The following is a 20,946-nucleotide window of genomic DNA, read 5'->3' as shown; positions in this document are numbered from 1 at the left end:
TTTCTGCTTAACAGCAGGAAGAAGGGATCTCACACAACTCAAAGCTCGTGTGTGTTTGGTCAGATTTGGTTGAAAGTACATGGCATTTCTGCTTGAGGATAATCTGACTACACAGCAGGTAATGGGGCTTATGAAATATTCTGGAGTTAAAGTAGTTAATAATGGTTTTATAACTGCTTTCTATTGTATGTCTTGAGTCCAAAGCAGGATTTCTGGTTGGTTTACCCTCTTGAAACTGACTTCTCTTGGTCTGAGTTGAATGTGACCTGTTGTGTAAACGTTATCTAGGCTACTACACTACTTATTTGCTGTATTTTCAGATTTAATCAGGGTGTTGTTCCTAGTTTCGATTGTCTTATTTCGTTCATGAACTTCGTAACAAACGGATTAACCAATAAACGAAAAGTGGAAGTGTAAGGATTTAACCATGCTTGTTCACGCGCCGGAGCGCGCCAGCCATTGAAACTTGCCTGGACTTGTGGCTACTGAGCAGAAACGTGAGTGTGTGTGTGTGTGTATGTTCATTCCTTAACTTAGTATGTATCGGATGATTGTTTTAATGAGTTTAGTTCTTATTGTCAAGTCCCACTCTTGTTCAGCTTCCAAAGGACACAAGGACAACTCAAATTTCCAACTCAATCACTTTTCTTTTTTTCTTTTGGCTTTCTCAGTTGGTTGTAAACCTTTAAAGACAGAGAAACAAAGTTAACATTTTAATTAAACATTTTTCTTTCAAAAGGTCTTTTTATTGATAGCCAGCAATGAAGAACATGTAAAGTGTACAATGAAATATTTTTTCCTTTCTTCACCCATATAACAACACCACTCATCCATGTCACAAAACATCACACAAATCAGACACCGAAACAAAACAACTTATCACAGAAGACATGTTCTGAATTATAAAATGGTGGTACAGTTAACTTTATAGACAACCATACAAAGAGACTTAAGTTCTTCATAGTGACTGAAAAAGCAAGCTGTAATATTTAAGTATCAGGTAAATGAGTAGGATGTAGAGTGTATCCCGCCCCCATCCCTCCGCCCAGCCCAAGAAAATTAGATAAATAAATAACAATAATAATAATAATAATAATAATAACTAAATTAACCACAAGCAAAAATTATAAAGAGGAAAACGAAAAGGAAAAATAAGAAAATACATAATAAAATAAAAAATGAAATAAGACGCTACTCAGAGATGACTGTAGTGGGTTTCTCAAAAAATGTCAAGAAGGGGCGCCATACTTTGTAAAATTTATTTTCTGCTCCCTGGGTAGTATAACGGATTTTCTCTAAGTTCAAGCAAGTCATTGTGTCTCTAATCCAGTGTGAGTGGGAGGGAGGAGCAGAATCCTTCCACTTAAGTAAGATGGCCCGCCGAGCCAGCAAAGACGTGAAGGCCAACACATTCAGTTTCGCTTTCGGCAAGTCCAAATCTAAAGATATGCCAAAGATCACAGTCAAAGGATTTGGTTCAAATTGATGCTTTAGGATTTCTGAGATAGTTAGGAAGAATAATGTCCAAAATGTAACTAAAGCAGGACATGACCAATACATGTGCAGAAGTGAGCCAGGTGCGCCTCTACATTTATCGCAAGTGGGGTCAACGTCCGGGTACATTCAAACTAGTTTAGTTTTGGATGTATGGATGCGATGAACAACTTTAAATTGTAAAAGAGCATGTACACATAGAAGAAGAATGTATGCGGTTAAGGATTGATTCCATGTGTGATCTGTAAAAGTAGAATCTAAGTCCTGTTCCCAAGCTGATCTAATAGCATCCATTGAGGGGCAGTGCAACTTTAAAATAAGGTTATAGAGGTTAGACATAATACCTTTTGATGTTGGGTTGACAGAGAGAAATATATCAACCTGGTTGGCTGGAGGTTTATGAGGGAAGCGTGGTATTAAACCCTGTCCGTAATGTCTCACTTGTAAGAATCTAAAGAAATGAGTGCTGTCAATACCAAAGGTTTCCCTCAGTTGAGAAAAACAGGCAAAGTGATTATCAATGAAAAGATCAGCAAGGCATTTCAGGCCTTTTTTGTGTCAAATCTTAAATGCACCGTCAGCCATTGAAGGAACAAAGAGGTGGTTGCCTGCGATAGGACTTGGAAGTGAAATAGTCTGCAATCCAAAATGTTTTCTGAATTGGGTCCAGATGCGCAAAGTCTGTTTTGCCACGGGATTACTGTTGGGAATGTCCGAGGCTAGTGGAAGGGCAGCACCCAATAGGGCAGGTAAAGATATTGGACCACTAGCACAAACCTCCATTGTTACCCAAACAGGACAACAGGGTTCAAGGTGAAAGTACATCCAGCATATCAAACAGCGGATATTTGCTGCCCAATAATAATATTGGAAATTAGGTAGAGCCATTCCTCCAGCCTGCTTAGGCCTTTGAAGGAATGCCTTACGTAATTGAGGATGTTTTCATTCCAAATGTAGGATGTGATTAAAGAGTCAAGAGCTTTAAAAAAGGATTTAGGAATGAGAATGGGGAGGCACTGGAAAAGATACAAGAATTTTGGAAGCAATGTCATTTTTATTGAATTTATTCTTCCGATAAGAGACAATAGGGGGGACCATTTAGATAGAATCGCTTTAGCTTGATCAAATAAACTTAGAAAATTAGATTTGAATAAATGTTTAAATTCTCTAGTAATTCAAATGCCAAGATATTTGAAATTATCTGTAACAACCTTAAATAGAAGATTTGTGTAGTTAAGTTTAAGGGCTTCCTTGTTAATTGGAAAAAGTTTGCTTTTATTTAAGTTAAGTTTATATCCCAAAAACTGACTGAAAAGCTCAAAAAGGGTGAGGGCTTCTGATAGGGACGTAGCTGGTTTTGATACATATAGGAGTAAATCGTCTGCGTAGAGCGAGACCTTGTGCTCGATACCCCCCCTATATATTCCCTGTATTTTCCTATTATTATGGATAGCTACCGCGAGCGGCTCTATGGCAATAGCGAAGAGGAGTGGGCTCAAAGGGCAACCCTGTCGAGTCCCTCGGTGTAGATTGAAATACTTTGAGTAATGGCTATTTGTTAATATGCGAATGCTTTTTCAGCATCGACAGAGAGAAGGCATTCTGACTCACCGTGCTTTGGGGAATATAAAATGTTAAACAGACGGCGGATATTGTAAAATGAATGGCGATTTTTTATAAACCCAGTTTGGTCGGGGGATACAATGGAGGGGAGGGTGTCCTCCAACCTATGAGCTAGGACTTTGGCCAGGATCTTTACATCTGTATTTTATAATGATATTGATCTATAAGAAGCACAATTTAGCGGGTCTTTATCTTTCTTCAACAAAAGGGAGATACAGGCCTGGTTGAATGAAGGAGGGAGTGCACCTGAGTCGAATGAATCAGAGAACACTAAGCATAGAAATGGAGTCAGCTCAGCAGAAAACTTCTTGAAAAAATCTGAAGGGAGCCCATCAGGGCCAGGAGATTTGCCTGATTGCATTGAAGATATTGCCACAGCAATTTCCTCTTGGGTGATAGGTGCTTGCAGATTATTCCTCAAATCTTGGCAAAGGGATGGTAAATCCAAATTACTGAAGAAGTTTTCCATGACATTTACACCTGCTGTACAGTCTGAACTATACAGATTTGAGTAAAAGACTCTAAACTTCTCATTAATTGCTTTCTGATCAGATGTTACACCCCCATCATCTTTCCGTACTCCAGCTATAAGCTGCTTTGCTCTCATACCACGCAGTTGATTAGCTAAGAGTTTGCCTAACTTCTCACCATGCTCATAAAAGTTACTTCTACTCCGAAGTAATTGGCCTTTGACTTGGCGAGTTAAAAGAAGGTTCAATTCTGTCTGGAGTTTCAAACGCTCCTTATATAGTTCAGGAGAGGGTGAATTTGCGTATTGTTTATCAATGTTTAAAATTGTATTAGCAATTTCAGTTTGTTTTTGTTTTGAAAGCTTCCTTTTATATGCTGCAAATGATATAATTTCACCTCTAAGATATGCTTTCATGGCCACCCAAATTGTTTTATTGGACATACCTGGAGTTTTATTAATGTCAAGAAATGTTTTAATGTGAGAAGAGATGCGTGTTAAAAATGTCTCATCCGCGAGCAGCAACTGGTCCAGTCTCCAGTGCTTTCTTACTTGCTCAAAGTCTAGAAAATCCAATGTAAGAACAAGAGGTGCGTGGTCTGAAATAATAATACTCTGATGACTGCAGGATTTGAGGGTTGAGATTAAAGAGTTGTCTAAGAAAAAATAATCAATCCGGGTGTAAGTGTGGTGGACATGAGAAAAGAAAGAGTATTCCCTTCCCGAGGGATATAAAAAACGCCAGGGATTGGAGAGGCTGAAGTCCGAAAGAAATGATTTTATATAACCTGCAGACTTGCTCAAAGTTGTAGGTTTAGGGGAGGAACGATCTAGCGCAGCATCCAAAAAACAATTAAAATCTCCGCCAAGAATTAGAGAATGAGAATTAAGATCAGGTAGTTGAGAAAAGAAATTCTTCATAAACTGTACATCATCAATATTTGGAGCGTACACATTAGCTAGCGTCACTGACTTATGACAAACTTTGCCTGAGACAATTATAAAGCGTCCGTTTTTGTCCGATATAACTTTAGAAGGCTCAAAGGGAATATTTCTATCAATAAGGATAGCTGCGCCCCTCGCTTTACCCTTAACATTAAAGTGAAAAAACTGCCCTGTCCAACATCTCCCCAAACGCCACTGGTCAGAGTCAAACAACGGGGAAATGTGAGATAGACATGATAGATGTGAGCAACATCAGTAAAGCACAATTTAAGTCTGCTTCTTCACCTTAACATTGTCTCTTTAACTTGACTCCTCGGGAAAACATTATTCAGAGTCACATTATCTGGTCATCCGTATTATTCTTCAACTATTGGAACGTATTGCTTTAACATGTAGAAATTAAAGATAATATGTGTCAAGTAAAATCTAACATAACAAAGAGCCCAGCCCGCTATATTATATAGAGACGGCATGTGTCAGAGTAGTCCACGGAAACGGTAGATGGACAGGACTAAAGTCCGAAGATGTTTACTCACAGAAGTCGGATTGAGCATCATAATAAGGCTGGAATGACTAGTCGTGAGCCCTTGGATGTCAGATTATGGCGGAGTGGATGAGCAGTCTTTTACTGCGGTCAAGCCAGCCGTGGTTCGCGTTTCCTTGGTCAAATCAGCCGCACCTTTTTTTCCAGTGCGCAAATGCACTAACATTTACGGTAATCGTAATGAAACCGCTCTGAAGAGCTGCTTGTAGTTAATTTGGGGCAGACTGCGGTCTCACAATCAGACCCATGAAACATACGATACTTTTACAGTAATTATTCCGGGTAATAAACTGAAGGTATCACGAAGGTATCCTTCCGGATTTCAAAGTAAAGGACGACGTGAGAAAAAAACAAAAAAACATTGTTTCCATAAGTAGTCCAAGATTCCTATACTGCTGATTTAAGTACTTCCTAGAGTACTTGCATGAATAATAAGGAGTACTTTTACTGAGTACTTTTCGAGTAATACTTTGTCAAAATCCTTAACAGAGAACAGGATTAAGTATATTTTGCCCAACTTTGATGTGGAATAAAAACCTTATTTTCCATAAGTAGTCCAAGATTCATATACTGCTGAACTAAGTACTTCCTAGAGTACTTGCCTGAATAATAAGGAGTACTTTTACTGAGTACTTTTCGAGTAGTTGGGTGAAGCAACCTTATTCTTGCTTTCTGTTAAGGATGTTGACAAAGTATTACTCGAAAAGAACTCAGTAAAAGTACTTCATAGTTGTTATACAAATAGTCTAGGAAATACTAAGTTCAGCAGTATATGTATCATGGACTACTTGTGGAAAATAAGGTTGTTATTCCACATCAAAGTTGGGTGAAGCAACCTTATTCTTGCTTTCTGTTAAGGATGTTGACTGAGTATTACTCGAAAAGTACTCAGTAAAAGTACTCCTTATTATTCATGCATGTACTCTAGGAAGTACTTAGTTCAGCAGTACATGAATCTTGGACTACTTATGGAAAATAAGGTTTTTATTCCACATCAAAGTTGGGCAAAATATACTTAATCTTGTTCTTTGTTAAGGATTTTGACATATGAATATATGTATATATATATATATATATATATATATATATATATATATATGAATCTTGGACTACTTATGGAAACAATGTTTTTTTGTTTTTTTCTCACGTCGTCCTTTACTTTGAAATCCGGAAGGATACCTTCGTGATACCTTCAGTTTATTACCGGGAATAATTACTGTAAAAGTATCTGTTTGTGAGACCGCAGTCTGCCCCAAATTCACTACCAGCAGCTCTTCAGAGCGGTTTCATTACGATTACCTTAAATGTTAGTGCATTTGCGCACTGGAAAAAAAAAGGTGCGGCTGATTTGACCAAGGAAACGCGAACCACGGCTGGCTTGACCGCAGTTCTCTTTTGACTTGTCGATGAAGCGGACAGCCTCAGACACAGACGATAACCACTTCTTCTCGCCGCACCGGAGAGTAACGCGCAGCTTCGCTGGGAAGAGGAGAGACGGTCGGAGCCCTTTTTTATAAAGTTCAGCCATCACATCCTTGTATTCAGCCCGTTGCTTCAAAACATCTGCAGTGAAGTCCTCGTAGAATCGGAGATTGTGGCCATTATATGCCAGGTCGCCGCGTTTACGTGCCTCTCTCATCACCACATCTTTCACCTGGAATCGGTGAAAACGAATAATGACGGGACGTGGTCGGTCCTGAGGTCCAGGTTTGGGCGCAAGGCTGCGGTGGGCTCTGTCTAGCTCCGGAGTAAATGCCGAGGAGAAGCTGGGAGAAAAAGACCGTGGGCGGGTGCCCTCCACAGACTCCGGTAAGCCTACGATACGAATGTTCTGTCTCCTGCTCCTTCCCTCTAAATCGTAAAGTTTAGATTTCAGCCACTTGTTGTCTCCCTGTAGCAACGTGCATGTAGCTTCAAGTTGCTCCAGACGTTGACTGACCTCCTCCGCGTTCGATTCGAGATCGGTGATACGCTGTACCTGGCCTGAAACTATGGCCTGAATCTGGTCGAGCTTGGTATCCAGATTTGCAAACGAAGACTTGAAGTCCAAGGCTAGTGTTGCTCTGTGCTGTTCAAGTAGGTCTGACATGTATGCCGCTGTTAAGCTAGCGTTAGTGCTAGCACTAGCCGTAGAGCACTCTTTCTTCGTTTGTTTCCCGGACTTGGACATATTTGTGCCGTACTATGTTGCGGTTTTAAATTTAGCCTCGGATAAAGGTTGATGCAAGAACAAAAATAGGGTTTTAAATGGAAAATGAAAAGTTGTTAGCGGGAGCTAGAAAACCACGCACCTACTCCATCCTCTGCAAACCGGAAGTCTAATTAAACATTTTTAAATGAATTTTAAATGAATTTAAACATTTAATTAAACATACATGAATTAACCACTTTTTCAGTCAAGTTTTAACATTTAACAGAATTTTAACATTTTTAACTTTGTATTATCCTTCTGTATCTTATACTTTTAATTTTTCAAACTCAAAATGATAAGTAATCTTAGTGCAAACTCATTCAACAGAAAGTCAATGTAATCAATGCCGCAATGAGTGAACTTGGAGCTTGTTCTCTCTGAAGTTTGTCTGAATGACTGACCTCCATTTCTCCTCAGGTGCTCCAAATCAGTGCCAATGACTGATTAGGTGACAAGCAGCCGGTTTGCTGCTGCTGGTGCACTCTGGGAAGTGTAGTCCTTCTAGACCCATTCCTGAGATTCAGCTCAACACATATAGTTTGTGAGCATTAGTAGAAAGATGCATTTGTAATCTAAGCTACAGCAAAAATACAACTGAAACGAAAAGTGGCTAGTTACAAGCTAAGCTAAGCTAGCTAAAGGTAAACAATTCCTTGAGAGTGGATTTGTCCTTCACTTTATTATTCTCATATTAAATAACTGCCACACTTTATTTTGCATATTTTTTGCAAGGCAGTTTCTGAAAGTTTTGAAGGAGCACGGCATGACAGTAAATAGTGTCCACCTTTGAGCCTCGTTATAAAGACATAATCTAACACAGCTCATAATGATCCATACTTGAATGCCTTGGCATTAAAAATGGGTATAACTACCACCTTGGCCCACTGCTAGGACATGATCCAGTTAATGACTTTCATAGAAAAATATCAATATGTGTGCCATTTACCAACAGTTTACATATCAAATGTTGCAACATTGTTTGATCTGTTGTTGTGTCTTTATATACATTTGAATCCTTTGACAGGACCATAAGCGGGACAAATGGCAGAGTGGAATGCCTACTACCGGAATGAGGATGATGAGGAAGAGCAAGATGAAGGAGAGCAATCAGGAGGTAAGATTAAAGCCACCTTATTACTTTATCTGAAGTGCAAATAATGCATTAGACCACTATTCCCCTCTTACAAGTAACAAAATCACTTTGCATTTCACCATTTATGGAACTTTGCTTTGATTGCACTGCATGCCCTGCAGTTTCCTGTTAGAAACTTCACTTTATGAGTTTAAAATGTGTTCAGATCAGATATTGCCTGCTGCTTTAAAGTTGCACAACAAAAAACCTGCTCTCTGTATTTGTCAGGAGATTACAAGATCACAGGGAGAGACAGTTTGGTCTTCTTAGTCGATGCCTCCAAGGAAATGTTCATCAAAGGAGAAGACGGGGAGCCCTCAAACTTCGACATGACCATGCAGGTAACATGGCCAGTTTTCCACTCGTCTCTTTTGCTTTGTCTCTGTTGTGTTCGGCTTCTTTTGTTTTTGCAACAGCCAATCTTGTTCTGGAACAACTAAAAATGTTTGATAAAGGTATTTATGCGGATCTTAACCAGCTGATATTTTAAATATCACGTATAGGCACATTTTTTGTCTGAAATCATCCTTATTACAAAAACTTATTTTGAATAAAGAATCATTTTTTTTACAAAAATTGTATGAGAAAATTAAAAACCTCTTTTTTGCTTAGTGGGAAAGGATACAATTCAGGTGGGAAAGGGGTATAAGTGTCTGTGATCTTCCTTTGTAGGTCGTGCGCACTGTGTACACCAGTAAGATCATCAGCAGTTACAGGGACCTGGTGGCTTTGGTTTTCTACGGCACAGAGCACAGCAAAAATCCCAGGAACTCATTCAAGCATGTCTACGTGTACCACGACCTCGATGAACCGGGTAAGAAGCAGCACTTTTAAAACGTACACGGGATCACTTCATTTATAATGCTGTTGTTTCTGCTTCAAACGCTTATAAGTCTTATAGCACTGGTCTTCTGCACGTTTACTTACACCCCTTATCTTTAGTTTTTTTCCTTGTCTATGTTCTTACATGTATCTGTTATTTTCCACAGGAGCAAAGCGTGTGCAGGAAGTGGACGCTCTGCGGGGTGAAATAGGTGCCAAGCTAGCAGCAGAGACAATGGGCAGCGGGGAGACGTCATTGGGCGACGCCCTGTGGTGCTGTGCTAACCTCTACAGTGATATCAAGCTACGCCTCTCACACAAGCGGCTCATGATCTTCACCTGCAGGGATGAACCACACAGGGGCGACAATGCAAAGGACCGACAGGCTCGCACTAAGGCCGGTGACCTCAAAGAGACCGGTACGACTGAAGATTTTTCTTTAAAGCCTGTAAAACTGCTTTTTGATAAAGCTCAAAGGTGGCAGTTTATACTTTTCTTTATTATGAAAAAGAATCTAAAGTGCAGTCTTATTTCAACATTCAGTTCAATAATACAGGTGCAGTTTTGAAATCTCCTACTCTCTCATAGGTGTCATCATTGATTTAATGCATCTGATGAAACCGGGTGGCTTCAATGTAGCTCCCTTCTTTCGTGACATCGTAAGTCCACCTGAGGATGAGAGCGAGTTGGAGTTGCAGCTGGAGCCATGTGACAAACTGGTGGACCTCCAGGAGAGGGTGAATGCCAAGGAGCAGAAGAAGAGAGCAAGGGCAAGGTAGAGATAAGTGACATGGTCTCAATTTTCGGCAAAATAAAAGTTTGTCTTCCTCACTTGTTTACTGCAGTTTAGACACTTTTTCATTTTATTTTTCTATATATTTAAGTCTTTGTGTTCAATCACTCAACTCTATCCTATCCTTCACACCATCATTCCCTCTCTGCCATCTTTAGGTTAAACCTGTGTCTTGGTGAGGGCATGAACGTAGCAGTGGGAATGTATTCAAATGCTGTGTCAGCTCGGAAACCACCTCCCGTCATTCTTTACCGGGAAACCAACGAGACGGTCAGCCGCAAAATCCGGACCTTCCACACCCAGACTGGCAGCCTACTGCTGACCAGTGAGATAAAGAAAGCCCAGGTAGGAGACAACTAAATATATTATTTTTTTCAACTGTTGTGTGTACTGTTAGTTGTTAAGATAACTCATTAATAACTAGCTAATCCTTTTTTTAAATTTAGGCCATTATCCACTAGAATGGCAAATTACCTGAATCATGTTGACTTGAGTAATATCAGTGATTTTATTTAGTAAATTTGTTGGTGGTGTTTTTTCTTCTTGCCTGTTTGTGTGTGTCTGCTGTAGACGTATGGCAAGAAACAGATAGTGATGGAGAAAGACGAGGTGGACGCCATCAAGAAGTTTGAGGATCCCGGACTGTTTCTGATCGGATTTAAACCAATGGAGAAGCTCAAACGTCACCACCACATCCGACCTGCTGTCTTCCTCTACCCTGATGAGGAGCAGGTGAAAGGTAGCGCTGTTTGACTGTCTGTGTCTGACCGACTCAATACTATGAGTAAGAAATGTCTAAACCACCGTTTTCACTTTGGTTATTTACACAAACTATTTTTATTAGAGATAGACCGATATGGTTTTTTCAGGGCCGATACCGATTATTAGTAGTCAAGGAGGCCGATAACCAATATTTGGAGCCGATATTCATTTACAGTAAAAGTGAAAATATTGGCATCAAAATTGTGAATAATACAAACTCCAACACTTAACTTTGTTTAAATGCCTTTAAGCATATGTTTATTAAACAAACAAACAAAAAGCGCCGGGAGTTCCCAGGGTCAGCAGCATCTCTTATAAAGTTAACTGAAAATGTAAAAATAAATAAATAACAACTTCCTGAAGTTTTATAAAGTAAATAAAACAAAGTTAAATAAAATTAGCAAAGAAATGAACTTTTTCTCCTCTCCGCCGTGTGGCCGATAATCGGTCGATCCCTAATTTTTATAATAGACTGACCATTTAATTAATTTTTTAAAGAAAAATACCAAAAATGACTTAATTTGAGCATCTCAGTTTTCAGATTTTGCTGCTCTTAATTGGCCCTTTGGATAATTGACTGGATATATTTGGGTTGTTAGCTGTTGGTTAGACAAAACAAGCACTTAGGCTTTAAGACATTGTAACATGGGAAAAGATTTTGGTGTTATTTGAAATTTTACTGTTTATGTATCTGTTTTTTACGGAGCCCCTCTGGTGACATTTGAGGGAAAAAATGAGAGAAACATGACTTAATTATCGGCCACGCGTTGTGTCTGATAGCTCCAACGTGGGTTAAGCGCGCATCAATATCGCCGCATCCGCTCGTCACCTGAATGTGTCCTCACTGCTCTGTCAATTGTGAACTAAGAACAGGTCATAGGCCTCGTCTGTGGGAACCTGCGGTGTGAAGTTAGTGTTCTAGAATCGTTATGAGCTGCTGTTAATACGAATTCACTGAGAATCGATTGCTGCCATTATTAACACCTTGGATTGCTCCTGCTATCTGCTCTGTCTCAAGGTCCAATTCCCAAAGCATATTGTATAAATGATAATCAAGACCAAACACGACCATAACGTGTTTCTACTCCGTGCAATTTGCTCTTGGTCTGTGTCTGAATGCACCTCCACCCTCGTGGAATTATCTCGTGGCCGCGCGTTACTATCTGGTGGCCGCGCGTTACTATCTCGTGGCCATGCGTCATCTCGTGGCCATGCTTTATTCTTTTCCCTCAAATGTCACCAGAGGGGCTCTGTAGTTTTTGAATAAACATGCTAATATTTTAGTTTTAAATGGCAATGTTTTTTTACTGATTGAGCCTTTTATAATTAGCAACTTGTTGGACAGTGTTTTCAGAAGTATATTCAAGCACTCTGAATTAATACCAACAAAGTATGTCTGTTGGCTCAGCTCTAATTTCTTCTGTGTTTTCCACCTCAGGCAGCGCTTGTCTCTTCTCTGCCTTGTTGACGAAATGTAGCGAGAGAAACGTGTTCGCTTTGTGCCGGTGCGTCGCTCGCCAAAACGACCCGCCTCGATTTGTTGCCCTGGTGCCTCAGAGAGAGGAGGTCGACGAGGGGAAAGTACAGATAACACCACCAGGTAAACACCACTAAAATTTAGCTCCTTTTAGAAGTTCTGCCGCTATATTTGGCTTTTCAGTTAACGGTAATATGCATGATAGGCAGCTTTATTATAGTCTTGAGTCATTGTGTTGTAGCGAAGCTTGATCATCTCTCTTACCTGTATCAGGTTTCAACGCCATCTACCTGCCGTACGCTGACGATCTGCGGACCCTGGATCTTCCGCAGAGTCCATCAGCCTCACAGATACAGGTGGACAAGATGAAGGAGATCGTGTCCAAGCTGCGCTTCAAATACAGGTTCCTGCACATGCTACGTGATTTATAGAGATCTAAGTTTAGAGATGCCTTAACGGGCTTTGTAGAAATGAACTAGGGTGCTATATCAAATTGTAAGTGTCTTTGGTGTTTGCCACTTCAGAGGCATTTCTTTCCTGGGAGCATTTATAGAATCCACAAAAAGTAAACTAATTTATTGCAACTTTATTGACTCTTTCTGGTTACAAAATCAATATTACCAGGTGTGATATCTGCTCATAACGATCTCATGCACTTGCTTTTTTCCGTGACAAGGTTTTGTTCTTTGTAACGCAGGAGTGATGCTTTTGAGAATCCAGTCATTCAGCAGCACTACAGGAACCTGGAGGCCCTGGCTCTGGACATGGTGGCTCCAGAGGACACAGAGGACCTCATCAGTAAGACGCAGACGAACAAACATTCAGAAATCCCATGTTTCCTCTTATTGCTGGGAAAACACATGGTGTTCCGTCCTTTTCACACTTTCTGACACTGTCTGTCTCTCTGTTCTCTGCCTCAGTGCCAAAGGTGGAGCAGATTGACCGCGATCTGGGTCCTTTGGCTCAGGAATTTAAAGATCTGGTCTACCCTGAGGGCTACAACCCTGAGGGCAAACCAGCAGCTAAACGCAAAACAGGCAAGTGTCTGGTAGGACTGCACGATACTGGAAAAAGTGACATTGCGATAATTCTTTGTTCAGCGATATAAAAAAATACAGGAAATTACTCCAGATAACTTTAGTGTGTTTTAATGCACATATATACAGTTAATAATCATCCTATTTAATATTTGTGACTTTTAAGTCTATTTTCCTTTAACAAAACAAAACCCTTCTACTTTTATCACTCTTGGTTTTGGTCTTGACTCTGACACCCGCATGAAAAAGTAGAGAGGGTTCAGGTGGAGCGACACGTTTCTTTTTAAAAATGACTACAAACAGACTTGTGGGCTGCAGATGCGTTACTTATACGGTATGTCTAAAGTTATATCAGACAGACTTTTGTTGTAGATTAGTGATGGGAAAACGAGAAATGTCCAGTACTCCTTTTGCACCAGGAAACAATAAAGTAGCAGCTTGACGTGTTGCACATGCGCTCATCACAATTGCGATGGTTAAACAATTTATCGTGCAGCCTTAGTGTCTGGAGTCATTAGAGAAACTGAGCTTACTCCATCTTTGTTGTTTTTGCATCTGCTGCGGTTTGATCGAGTAAACGATCAGACCTGATGAAATCCATCACTGGATGCTGTGCTTCAGTAAAAATCAGATTTCTCTTTGTGCTGAATCTTTCTCCATTTATTTATTTTAAGCTGGCACCGGAGGCGGAGCCGAGAAGAAGCCCAAAGTAGAGGTGGGAGAAGACGAGCTGAAGGCCCATGTAAAGAACGGCACCCTGGGAAAGCTGACCGTGCCCGTGTTGAAGGAGGCCTGTAAGCAGCTCGGGGTCCGGACCACTGGGACCAAGAAGCAGGAGCTGATGGATGCGCTTATCGACAAGCTGGGCTAATGACGATTTAAAAAGAAACCCCACTGTGCCTTTTTGAGAAGGCAAACATGTTCAGATCAGTTTATCTGTTGTTGCACTTCCAGGTGTGGAAAAACCTTTAAACCTTTAAAAACCTTTACTTTCCACAACCACAATTTTGGGACCGGCCGGGTTAAATGTGTGTTTATTTTTTTATTTACAAGCAGCATGGCTCAGTGCGGCTAAGTGCTAATGTCTGAAGCTTTAATAATAATAATAATAACATTAATAATGTTTGATTGTAAAAAATATGTCTTTTTTAACTGATTAGAAACCCACAGACTGGTTTATTTGGATGGAAAAATAAAGTAATGTAACTAGTGATGACCCTTGTTAAAAATCTTGCATTTGTACTAATAAAACAAAATAATTTTGTTGCCGTGCTTCTACTCTGTTCTATTTTAATAACCGCATGAGTCAGTATACCGCACATCTTAAGCAGCATTTCCAGTTCTTCTTGTAGCAGAGAAAAAGGTGTGTCCATCCAAAGTGAGACTCATAGGAAAGACTGCAGCATTATCAGTATACCTGGACCTTCATACTGCATTGTTTTACCACTCAGCAGAATAAAGAGCAGTGTTCCTCTTGAGGGCAGGCCTGTACAGGAAAACATTTCTGCATAACAGCAGGAAGAAGGGATCTCACACAACTCCAACCTCGTGTGTGTTTGGTCAGATTTGGTTGAAAGTACATGGCATTTCTGCTTGAGGATAATCTGACTACACAGCAGGTAATGGGGCTTATGAAATATTCTAAAGTTAAAGTAGTTAATAATGGTTTTATAACTGCTTTCTATTGTATGTCTTGAGTCCAAAGCAGGATTTCTGGTTGGTTTACCCTCTTGAAACTGACTTCTCTTGGTCTGAGTTGAATGTGACCTGTTGTTTAAACGTTATCTAGGCTACTACACTACTTATTTGCTGTATTTTCAGATTTAATCAGGGTGTTGTTCCTAGTTTCGATTGTTTTATTTCGTGCCATGAACTTCGTAACACACGGCTTAACCAATGTATTTACAGGGCTTTTACTTTGAAAGTTGTGAGAAGAAGTGGTTCGCGCTGCCTTGAAGTTGGCTGAAGGTCCGTCAACTGAGGAGAAATGGAGTGTCAGTGTGAAAGAGACAACCCAGAGGATGCAGGTAAAACAGTACTTAAACAAAAAACATACACTTTTAACACCAGAAAGATGTCTGCGCCTCAAACGGAATATACGGAGTATTATTTGTATTTTACTTTCGTTATATGCTCATACAATTTAAGCGGTTTCATGACATATCCTTTTTTAATCTCATATTATACTGTATTATATTGATTGCAAAAAATCACCTACCAAACTGTGAATAATCAATAACTTCAAGTTGACACCGAAATGTTTTGACTTCCGGGAAAGTTTTTCAAAATAAATATAGGCAGTGAAAAGTTTGTTGTCCGCTTTCCAGTTCTGATTGAATTCACGAGACATTGAACACGTCTAATACTCAACAATATGTTATGCTGTTTTATTAAATAGTCAAATTGAAACAATTGTTTTTGCATCAGCTGTGAACTGCCACGTCAAAAACTGTCAGAAATATGCATGATAGAAGTTTTCATGTTAGCCAACTTTTATTTTGAATGTAAACTTGACATGCCTACATAGGCACACAAGCACAAAGCCCATTCAACAACTAGGGATTTAGAGTATTAAACATTGGGGTCAAAGGTTAACCCCATGATAAGTTGTGTACAACATTGCTGTACTAATGTCGTGCTTCCCCCCCCTCCCTTCTCTGTTTAGGCTGGTGGCTGAATGGCAGCAGCACCCAGATGGGAGCGTTTACTGTGGTGGGGTATCTCCTCTACAGATTCTCACAGAGTCAGTCACCCACCAAAACACAAGTTTAGATTCGTTCACAGATAATATCACCAACATATCAGCCATATTGTTTCTGTGATTAATTGACCTGTCCTCCACAGAGATAGTAGGTATAAAAACAAGTCAGCTAAGATAAAGTTAAACTGATTAAACTTGTTGAGTTGTCTGAGTTGATCAGAAAAGGCTTTGATAAGAACAGACATCTCTTGTGGTTTTATATGGAGTTGAGCCAGGCTCCAGCCCTCCTACTTACAGAGGGCGACCTAACCTAAGTCATTTTAAAAATATACTTATTATAATTATATCAACATCGGCTACAGTAAACCAATTTACAAGAACATTACTGTGCTCATGTATTTACAGATCAAAAACACATTTCTCTAAAGGATAAAGAAGATAACTCTTCTAACAAAAGCAACAAGGATTATAATTATTATTCTCGCTAACAAGTATTGCCTGTGTGGCCTTGTTCCCCTTTCCCATTTAACTCCATTGCTATCCCTCATACCGCATTCTGTTGCTGACCATATGCAACAAATGTGTATAAATCCGCTGCTGAAAATAGTTCCCTCCAAATGCACACAAATGCATTAACTCTATGTACATTGTCAAATATTTATGTTTAAAACAGTAACAAAATATGGAATAACACCAACCTAATACTTTGAATTCATAAAGCCCACCTCTGTTTGTGATCTGTTTGAATTTTCCTCTTTCTCAGATTAAGGAAATTCACCTCTCAATATCCGGTGGCATGAAATTAAAGTATGAGTTGTTTATACATAGCTGTTTAACTAATGTTTCTGTTATTGCAAATTTAGCCCTTAAGATTTATAATGTTTCAGTAAGAATTTAGCTCGTACAGCAGACAAAGGCTCCATGAAATTGGAATTTAAAGTTTTGCAATTTTATATGCGTACTTTATATGATTAAATATTGTGTAGCAGGATAGAGTGTATTTAGTGTATATGGGTGGATGGATTATTCCATGCTGGTGCTTTACTGAATTATTTAAATCTGTACAGTAAGAGCAGTTTGCAGGATCTGATCTTCAAAGTTCAAATAGAAGAGCTGCTTGAAACAACCAATCAAGGCGCCACTTTTTTTTTAAGGCTTGTGCCTCTATATTTATAATTTGGACATTTTTTAGGGACTAACTAAACTAGATTTAAAACCAACTCATTGAAACTGAACCTCATTTTAAAACCATATAAGAAAATAATGCAACTTCGATATAAACTATCATTTTACACCTTTTATCTTTCATCACTGTTTTTACTGCAGCGCTCCCAGCTCTGATCCGATGGCCCATTCGTCTGTTCTGCTCTTTAACTGGTGAGTATAGTTTAAAGTTCCTGTGAGGAGTTTTTAGCTTTTTATGGAACGGACTGAAATTAACACCGATGCTTCTTCATGAGCTACAAAAGTAAACAAGACCATCAGCGACAAGATTGATTATATCTTTATAGTTATTTTTAAGGCCTGTAACCACTGCTGGGGGGTAGGTGTCAGACAAGGCGATTCACTTTGGGCTGCCAAATCAGCCTTTTTTTCCACATTAAGTTTCACAGTGAGTGATATGTTTGACTGTTAAAAGAAAACAGGAGGAGATTGATAATCAGAAAACACGACTTACACATGTACAGGACAATATCAGCAAAGAAAGAAGAGGTACGACTTTGTCCAAAGGGGGCGCCAAAATCAACACAAACTTAAAGTTCCTCATAGGAGCTTTAAGTGACATTGCAGAGAGCTAACCTTTACCCTAACTGTCCCAAATTAAAGAAGGATAGATTAAAGATAGATAGATTAAATAACAATAATAATTTAATATAATATATATTACATTAGTGTGTATAAAGTGAAATAAAATCCCCAAAACTCTCATTTTTGCTCTTTCTTCAGGTCTGTCAGCTCTTTGGGGCTGGGTGGGCCGCCTCGTGGGAACCCTTCGTGGTATAAAATATACATTCACTCATTTCTGTGTCACATTTAACTAGTAAATTACTTTTAAACTAACTTTTCCTCTAATGTCCTGTGTGTCAGGGATCCAGAGCTTGTGTAAATGGCTGGCTCGAGTTTGGAAGTTTTTCGTAGGTGAGTGCTGCCTGCGCTTGTGTCGGATGTTGTTTACTCTTCACTGTGTGCTTCAAATGGACTTTCAGTGAAGGTAAACAGGTCAGGAGGAGTTTACAGTCTGAGTGGGTACGTTTGGGTAATTAAAGGAAGTGACTCAGAGACTCAGCAGACACATGACAGCAATTTAGTATCTCAGGGGACTGTGGCTATTTTAGAGATGGATCTACATAATAATTAAAGGCCTATAATTACATTTAAACCAATGTTCTCCTCCATCAGCATGTGCCTCCAAGTTCAAGTGGCTCAATGCCCTCATCAGAAAAATCACAGGTTCGTTCACCTTCAGTTTCCTCAGATAGGTTTTTAGGTTTTCAAAATTTTCTTTATTGTTGTGATGAAAATAATAAAATTAAAACAGGAAATCCACTCACTCGAGTCCTTTCTTAATTCTCATCTCTGCAGGTTCATCAAGTGACAAAGCACTGGAGTCAGAGTTAGATCCAACCAGCAATCCAGGCCTGAGGCTGATCCTTCTGGGACCCTCAGGTGGAGGACGGACCTCCTTGTCGGACACTTTGTTGGGCAAAAGTGAACCTAGGGAACCCACGGGTCCTCTAATGGAGTGCACTATGAGAAAGACAGTAATAGATGGAAGATTGGTAACAGTAATCAACACCCCAGACATTTTGGGGCCTTCACTGGGGAACAACAAAAGATCCAGAGAAGCTCTGAGGAGCCTTCAGCTCGCCGGTCCTGGACCACACGCCTTCCTTCTGGTGATCCGAGCTCCAGGCTCGAGCATGCAGATCGACCAGGATGCGGCTCAGGCAATCCAAGCCGCATGTGAACTCTTTGGAGACGGGGCTGTGGAGTATATCATCCCGTTGCTTACTCATGCAGACCGCCTGGGTCAGAAACAGACTTTAGAAAATCTGCTGGACGCAGACGCAGGGAGTCTAAAAAAGGCTCTGTCTGTGTGCGACCAGAGGCCAGAGCTGGTGGACAACAGGCCAGACCGCCCCCTGGAGGAGCGGAGTGTCTTGCGCAGACAGCTGGTGGAGCGTGTGATGGAGATGAAGACAGTGAGGGGGTGTTTTGTCCACGAGCTGCAGATGAGGGAGGAGCGCATCAGGGAGGAGCTGCTGGCTGACATGGCCTCTGAACTTGCTAGAAAACTGGGACACATGTAAATAAAGAGATGGGGTCATCGGTGTTGGTCATTCACTCCATTGTTAAAAGTGCAATTTTGAGTTTAAGTGCAATGGTGATTCTTTGCATGTTGTTATGACTTTGCTGGTTTAACACTGTCCACATGAGTTTAATACTACTTGCTGCCTTTTGGTTTTTAACATACTACAGATATTTTAGGTCACATATGTGCTTAACGTAACTTAATTTTCCAATTGTGATGTGTTAGAATTTGTTGGTTTATTATTCTTCTGTGTAGACCTGTCCTCTATGTTTTCTTACTCTGTTCCATTGCTCCCGTCTTTCATAATTTACAAGAGAAATTAAACTTTAAACGTGATCAGGGAGAAAAAAACGAGGTTGTATTCAGGGTAGAGTTCAGAAGTGTATTCTGTGCTATATTGTTTTTGTTTTTATTTTTTTTTAAAAAGGAACAATCCTCCAGGGAAAACTTTCTTCTTTCAACACTTTCTCCCAAGGTTTTTACTGATGGTTTGTGAGCAACTGAATGTCATGTTACAGTGTTCTTATTCATCAAGAAAGGTTTGTTTTGAGCATGCATGTTTAATCCCATTATATATATATATAAATATATATCTGTTGGTAGAGTACATAACCAAATTCACCCTCATAGTCATCTTGGTATCTCCATAAATTTCTGTTCATTGCATTTCCGAGGGCCTAGTTAGACTTGAAGAGCTCTGGCCTTGTGGTAAGAGAGAACTCGCAACCTTTAACTGACCAATCGGGTTCCTCACTGGCATGATAATCATCTGATCTGATGTTCTTTTGCCAAACCTGACCTCTGATCTGAGAAGAAAAGAGAAATGTAAGTAAAGGAAAAGGTCAAAATGCTCACCAGGCTCAGGGATCCAACTGAAAGAGTTAGAAGCAGATTGTAAAGACAAAATAGCTTATCACACCCTCCTGCAACCAAACTCTGTGAACCCTGACCACAAGACAGATATGGAAGAAATCATTGTCATTACACAATATGAGTTAGCATCTGTTGTTTTATTGTTTGTGGGTTGAGGGTTTAAAAAAAACTGGCTTCACTCAGACAGCATCACATAGAGTGTTTTTATATATTCAAAAAATGAAGTGCAAAGGTGGTAAAAAATCCAATATTCTCCTCCTTCAGTGTCCCTATTGGGTAAGTTGTTACTGCTCAGTAACAACTTCTAAAGAACTGAGGGGACACCAGGATGTGGTTACTAGTAAAATAACCATTTACACTTTGTTAGATTTTAAGATCCATTACAAAAAAGGTCTGTTCTCAAATTTTACATCATCCACATTATTTTACAGACATATCCTAGGTAAAACAGGGCTGAATCTTGATGATCCTTTAACTCTCACAGACTTTCAATAAAGCTAAAGGAAAGTAGCAAAGGTTTCTAACTTACCCGCCTTCATCAGATTGCCCAGACACTTTGTTCAAGAGCTAGAAATGTGTCTTTTTTCTGTTGGATGCAAAATGTTTGCTGACATTTTGACTTAATAATTTCCTCAATAATAAAATACTGCTAAATACAGGCTAAAAATCAAAACAATTAACTTAAAGAGGCTAAAAAGCTTCAAAGATCTTGACAAAAAGTAAAGTGATAATCATCTGTGGCTTCTCTAAATCACGTGATCAACTACTAG

The 20,946-nt window shown here is 39.7% G+C and overlaps 2 protein-coding genes across 4 annotated transcripts; both read left to right on the top strand.

Annotated features, from left to right (window-relative positions):
- Positions 1 to 25: 25 nt before the first annotated feature.
- LOC138593888 (X-ray repair cross-complementing protein 5-like) lies at positions 26 to 14,257 on the top strand. 2 transcript variants are annotated; one of them, XM_069664971.1, is made up of 13 exons: positions 26 to 118; positions 8,291 to 8,380; positions 8,627 to 8,739; positions 9,071 to 9,212; positions 9,388 to 9,639; positions 9,809 to 9,995; positions 10,172 to 10,358; positions 10,584 to 10,752; positions 12,214 to 12,375; positions 12,526 to 12,655; positions 12,950 to 13,050; positions 13,173 to 13,289; positions 13,964 to 14,257. In XM_069664971.1, exons 2-13 carry the CDS (start codon positions 8,308 to 8,310, stop codon positions 14,158 to 14,160), a joined length of 1,830 nt encoding a protein of 609 aa, XP_069521072.1. In that variant the 5' UTR covers positions 26 to 118; positions 8,291 to 8,307; the 3' UTR covers positions 14,161 to 14,257. The 2 variants fall into 2 exon arrangements, with proteins under 2 accessions (XP_069521072.1, XP_069521071.1); XM_069664970.1 differs by lacking the exon at positions 26 to 118 and adding an exon at positions 6,261 to 6,884.
- Positions 14,258 to 14,831: 574 nt separating this feature from the next.
- Positions 14,832 to 20,321, top strand: LOC138593850 (uncharacterized). 2 transcript variants are annotated; one of them, XM_069664932.1, is made up of 8 exons: positions 14,832 to 14,908; positions 15,198 to 15,316; positions 15,955 to 16,032; positions 17,317 to 17,367; positions 17,938 to 17,988; positions 18,079 to 18,129; positions 18,391 to 18,441; positions 18,574 to 20,321. In XM_069664932.1, exons 2-8 carry the CDS (start codon positions 15,277 to 15,279, stop codon positions 19,299 to 19,301), a joined length of 1,050 nt encoding a protein of 349 aa, XP_069521033.1. In that variant the 5' UTR covers positions 14,832 to 14,908; positions 15,198 to 15,276; the 3' UTR covers positions 19,302 to 20,321. The 2 variants fall into 2 exon arrangements, with proteins under 2 accessions (XP_069521033.1, XP_069521034.1); XM_069664933.1 differs by lacking the exons at positions 17,938 to 17,988; positions 18,079 to 18,129.
- The last annotated feature ends 625 nt before the right edge of the window (positions 20,322 to 20,946 follow it).

Source organism: Semicossyphus pulcher, unplaced genomic scaffold (genome assembly GCF_022749685.1).
Source record: "Semicossyphus pulcher isolate SPU_LCO1_2020_fin unplaced genomic scaffold, fSemPul1.0.p SCAF_16, whole genome shotgun sequence".
Lineage (NCBI taxonomy): Eukaryota > Metazoa > Chordata > Actinopteri > Labriformes > Labridae > Semicossyphus > Semicossyphus pulcher.
This window is presented reverse-complemented; position numbering and strand designations above follow the sequence as displayed.

Coding starts and splice junctions, on each gene's coding strand:
- LOC138593888 (XM_069664971.1), top strand. CDS start 8,308: ATGGCAGAGTGGAATGCCTACTACCGGAATGAGGATGATGAGGAAGAG. Junction 9,996..10,171: donor AAGAAGAGAGCAAGGGCAAG/GTAGAGATAAGT, acceptor TGCCATCTTTAG/GTTAAACCTGTGTCTTGGTG. Junction 13,290..13,963: donor AGCAGCTAAACGCAAAACAG/GCAAGTGTCTGG, acceptor ATTTATTTTAAG/CTGGCACCGGAGGCGGAGCC.
- LOC138593850 (XM_069664932.1), top strand. CDS start 15,277: ATGGAGTGTCAGTGTGAAAGAGACAACCCAGAGGATGCAG. Junction 16,033..17,316: donor CCTCTACAGATTCTCACAGA/GTCAGTCACCCA, acceptor TTTTTACTGCAG/CGCTCCCAGCTCTGATCCGA. Junction 17,368..17,937: donor TCTGTTCTGCTCTTTAACTG/GTGAGTATAGTT, acceptor CTCTTTCTTCAG/GTCTGTCAGCTCTTTGGGGC.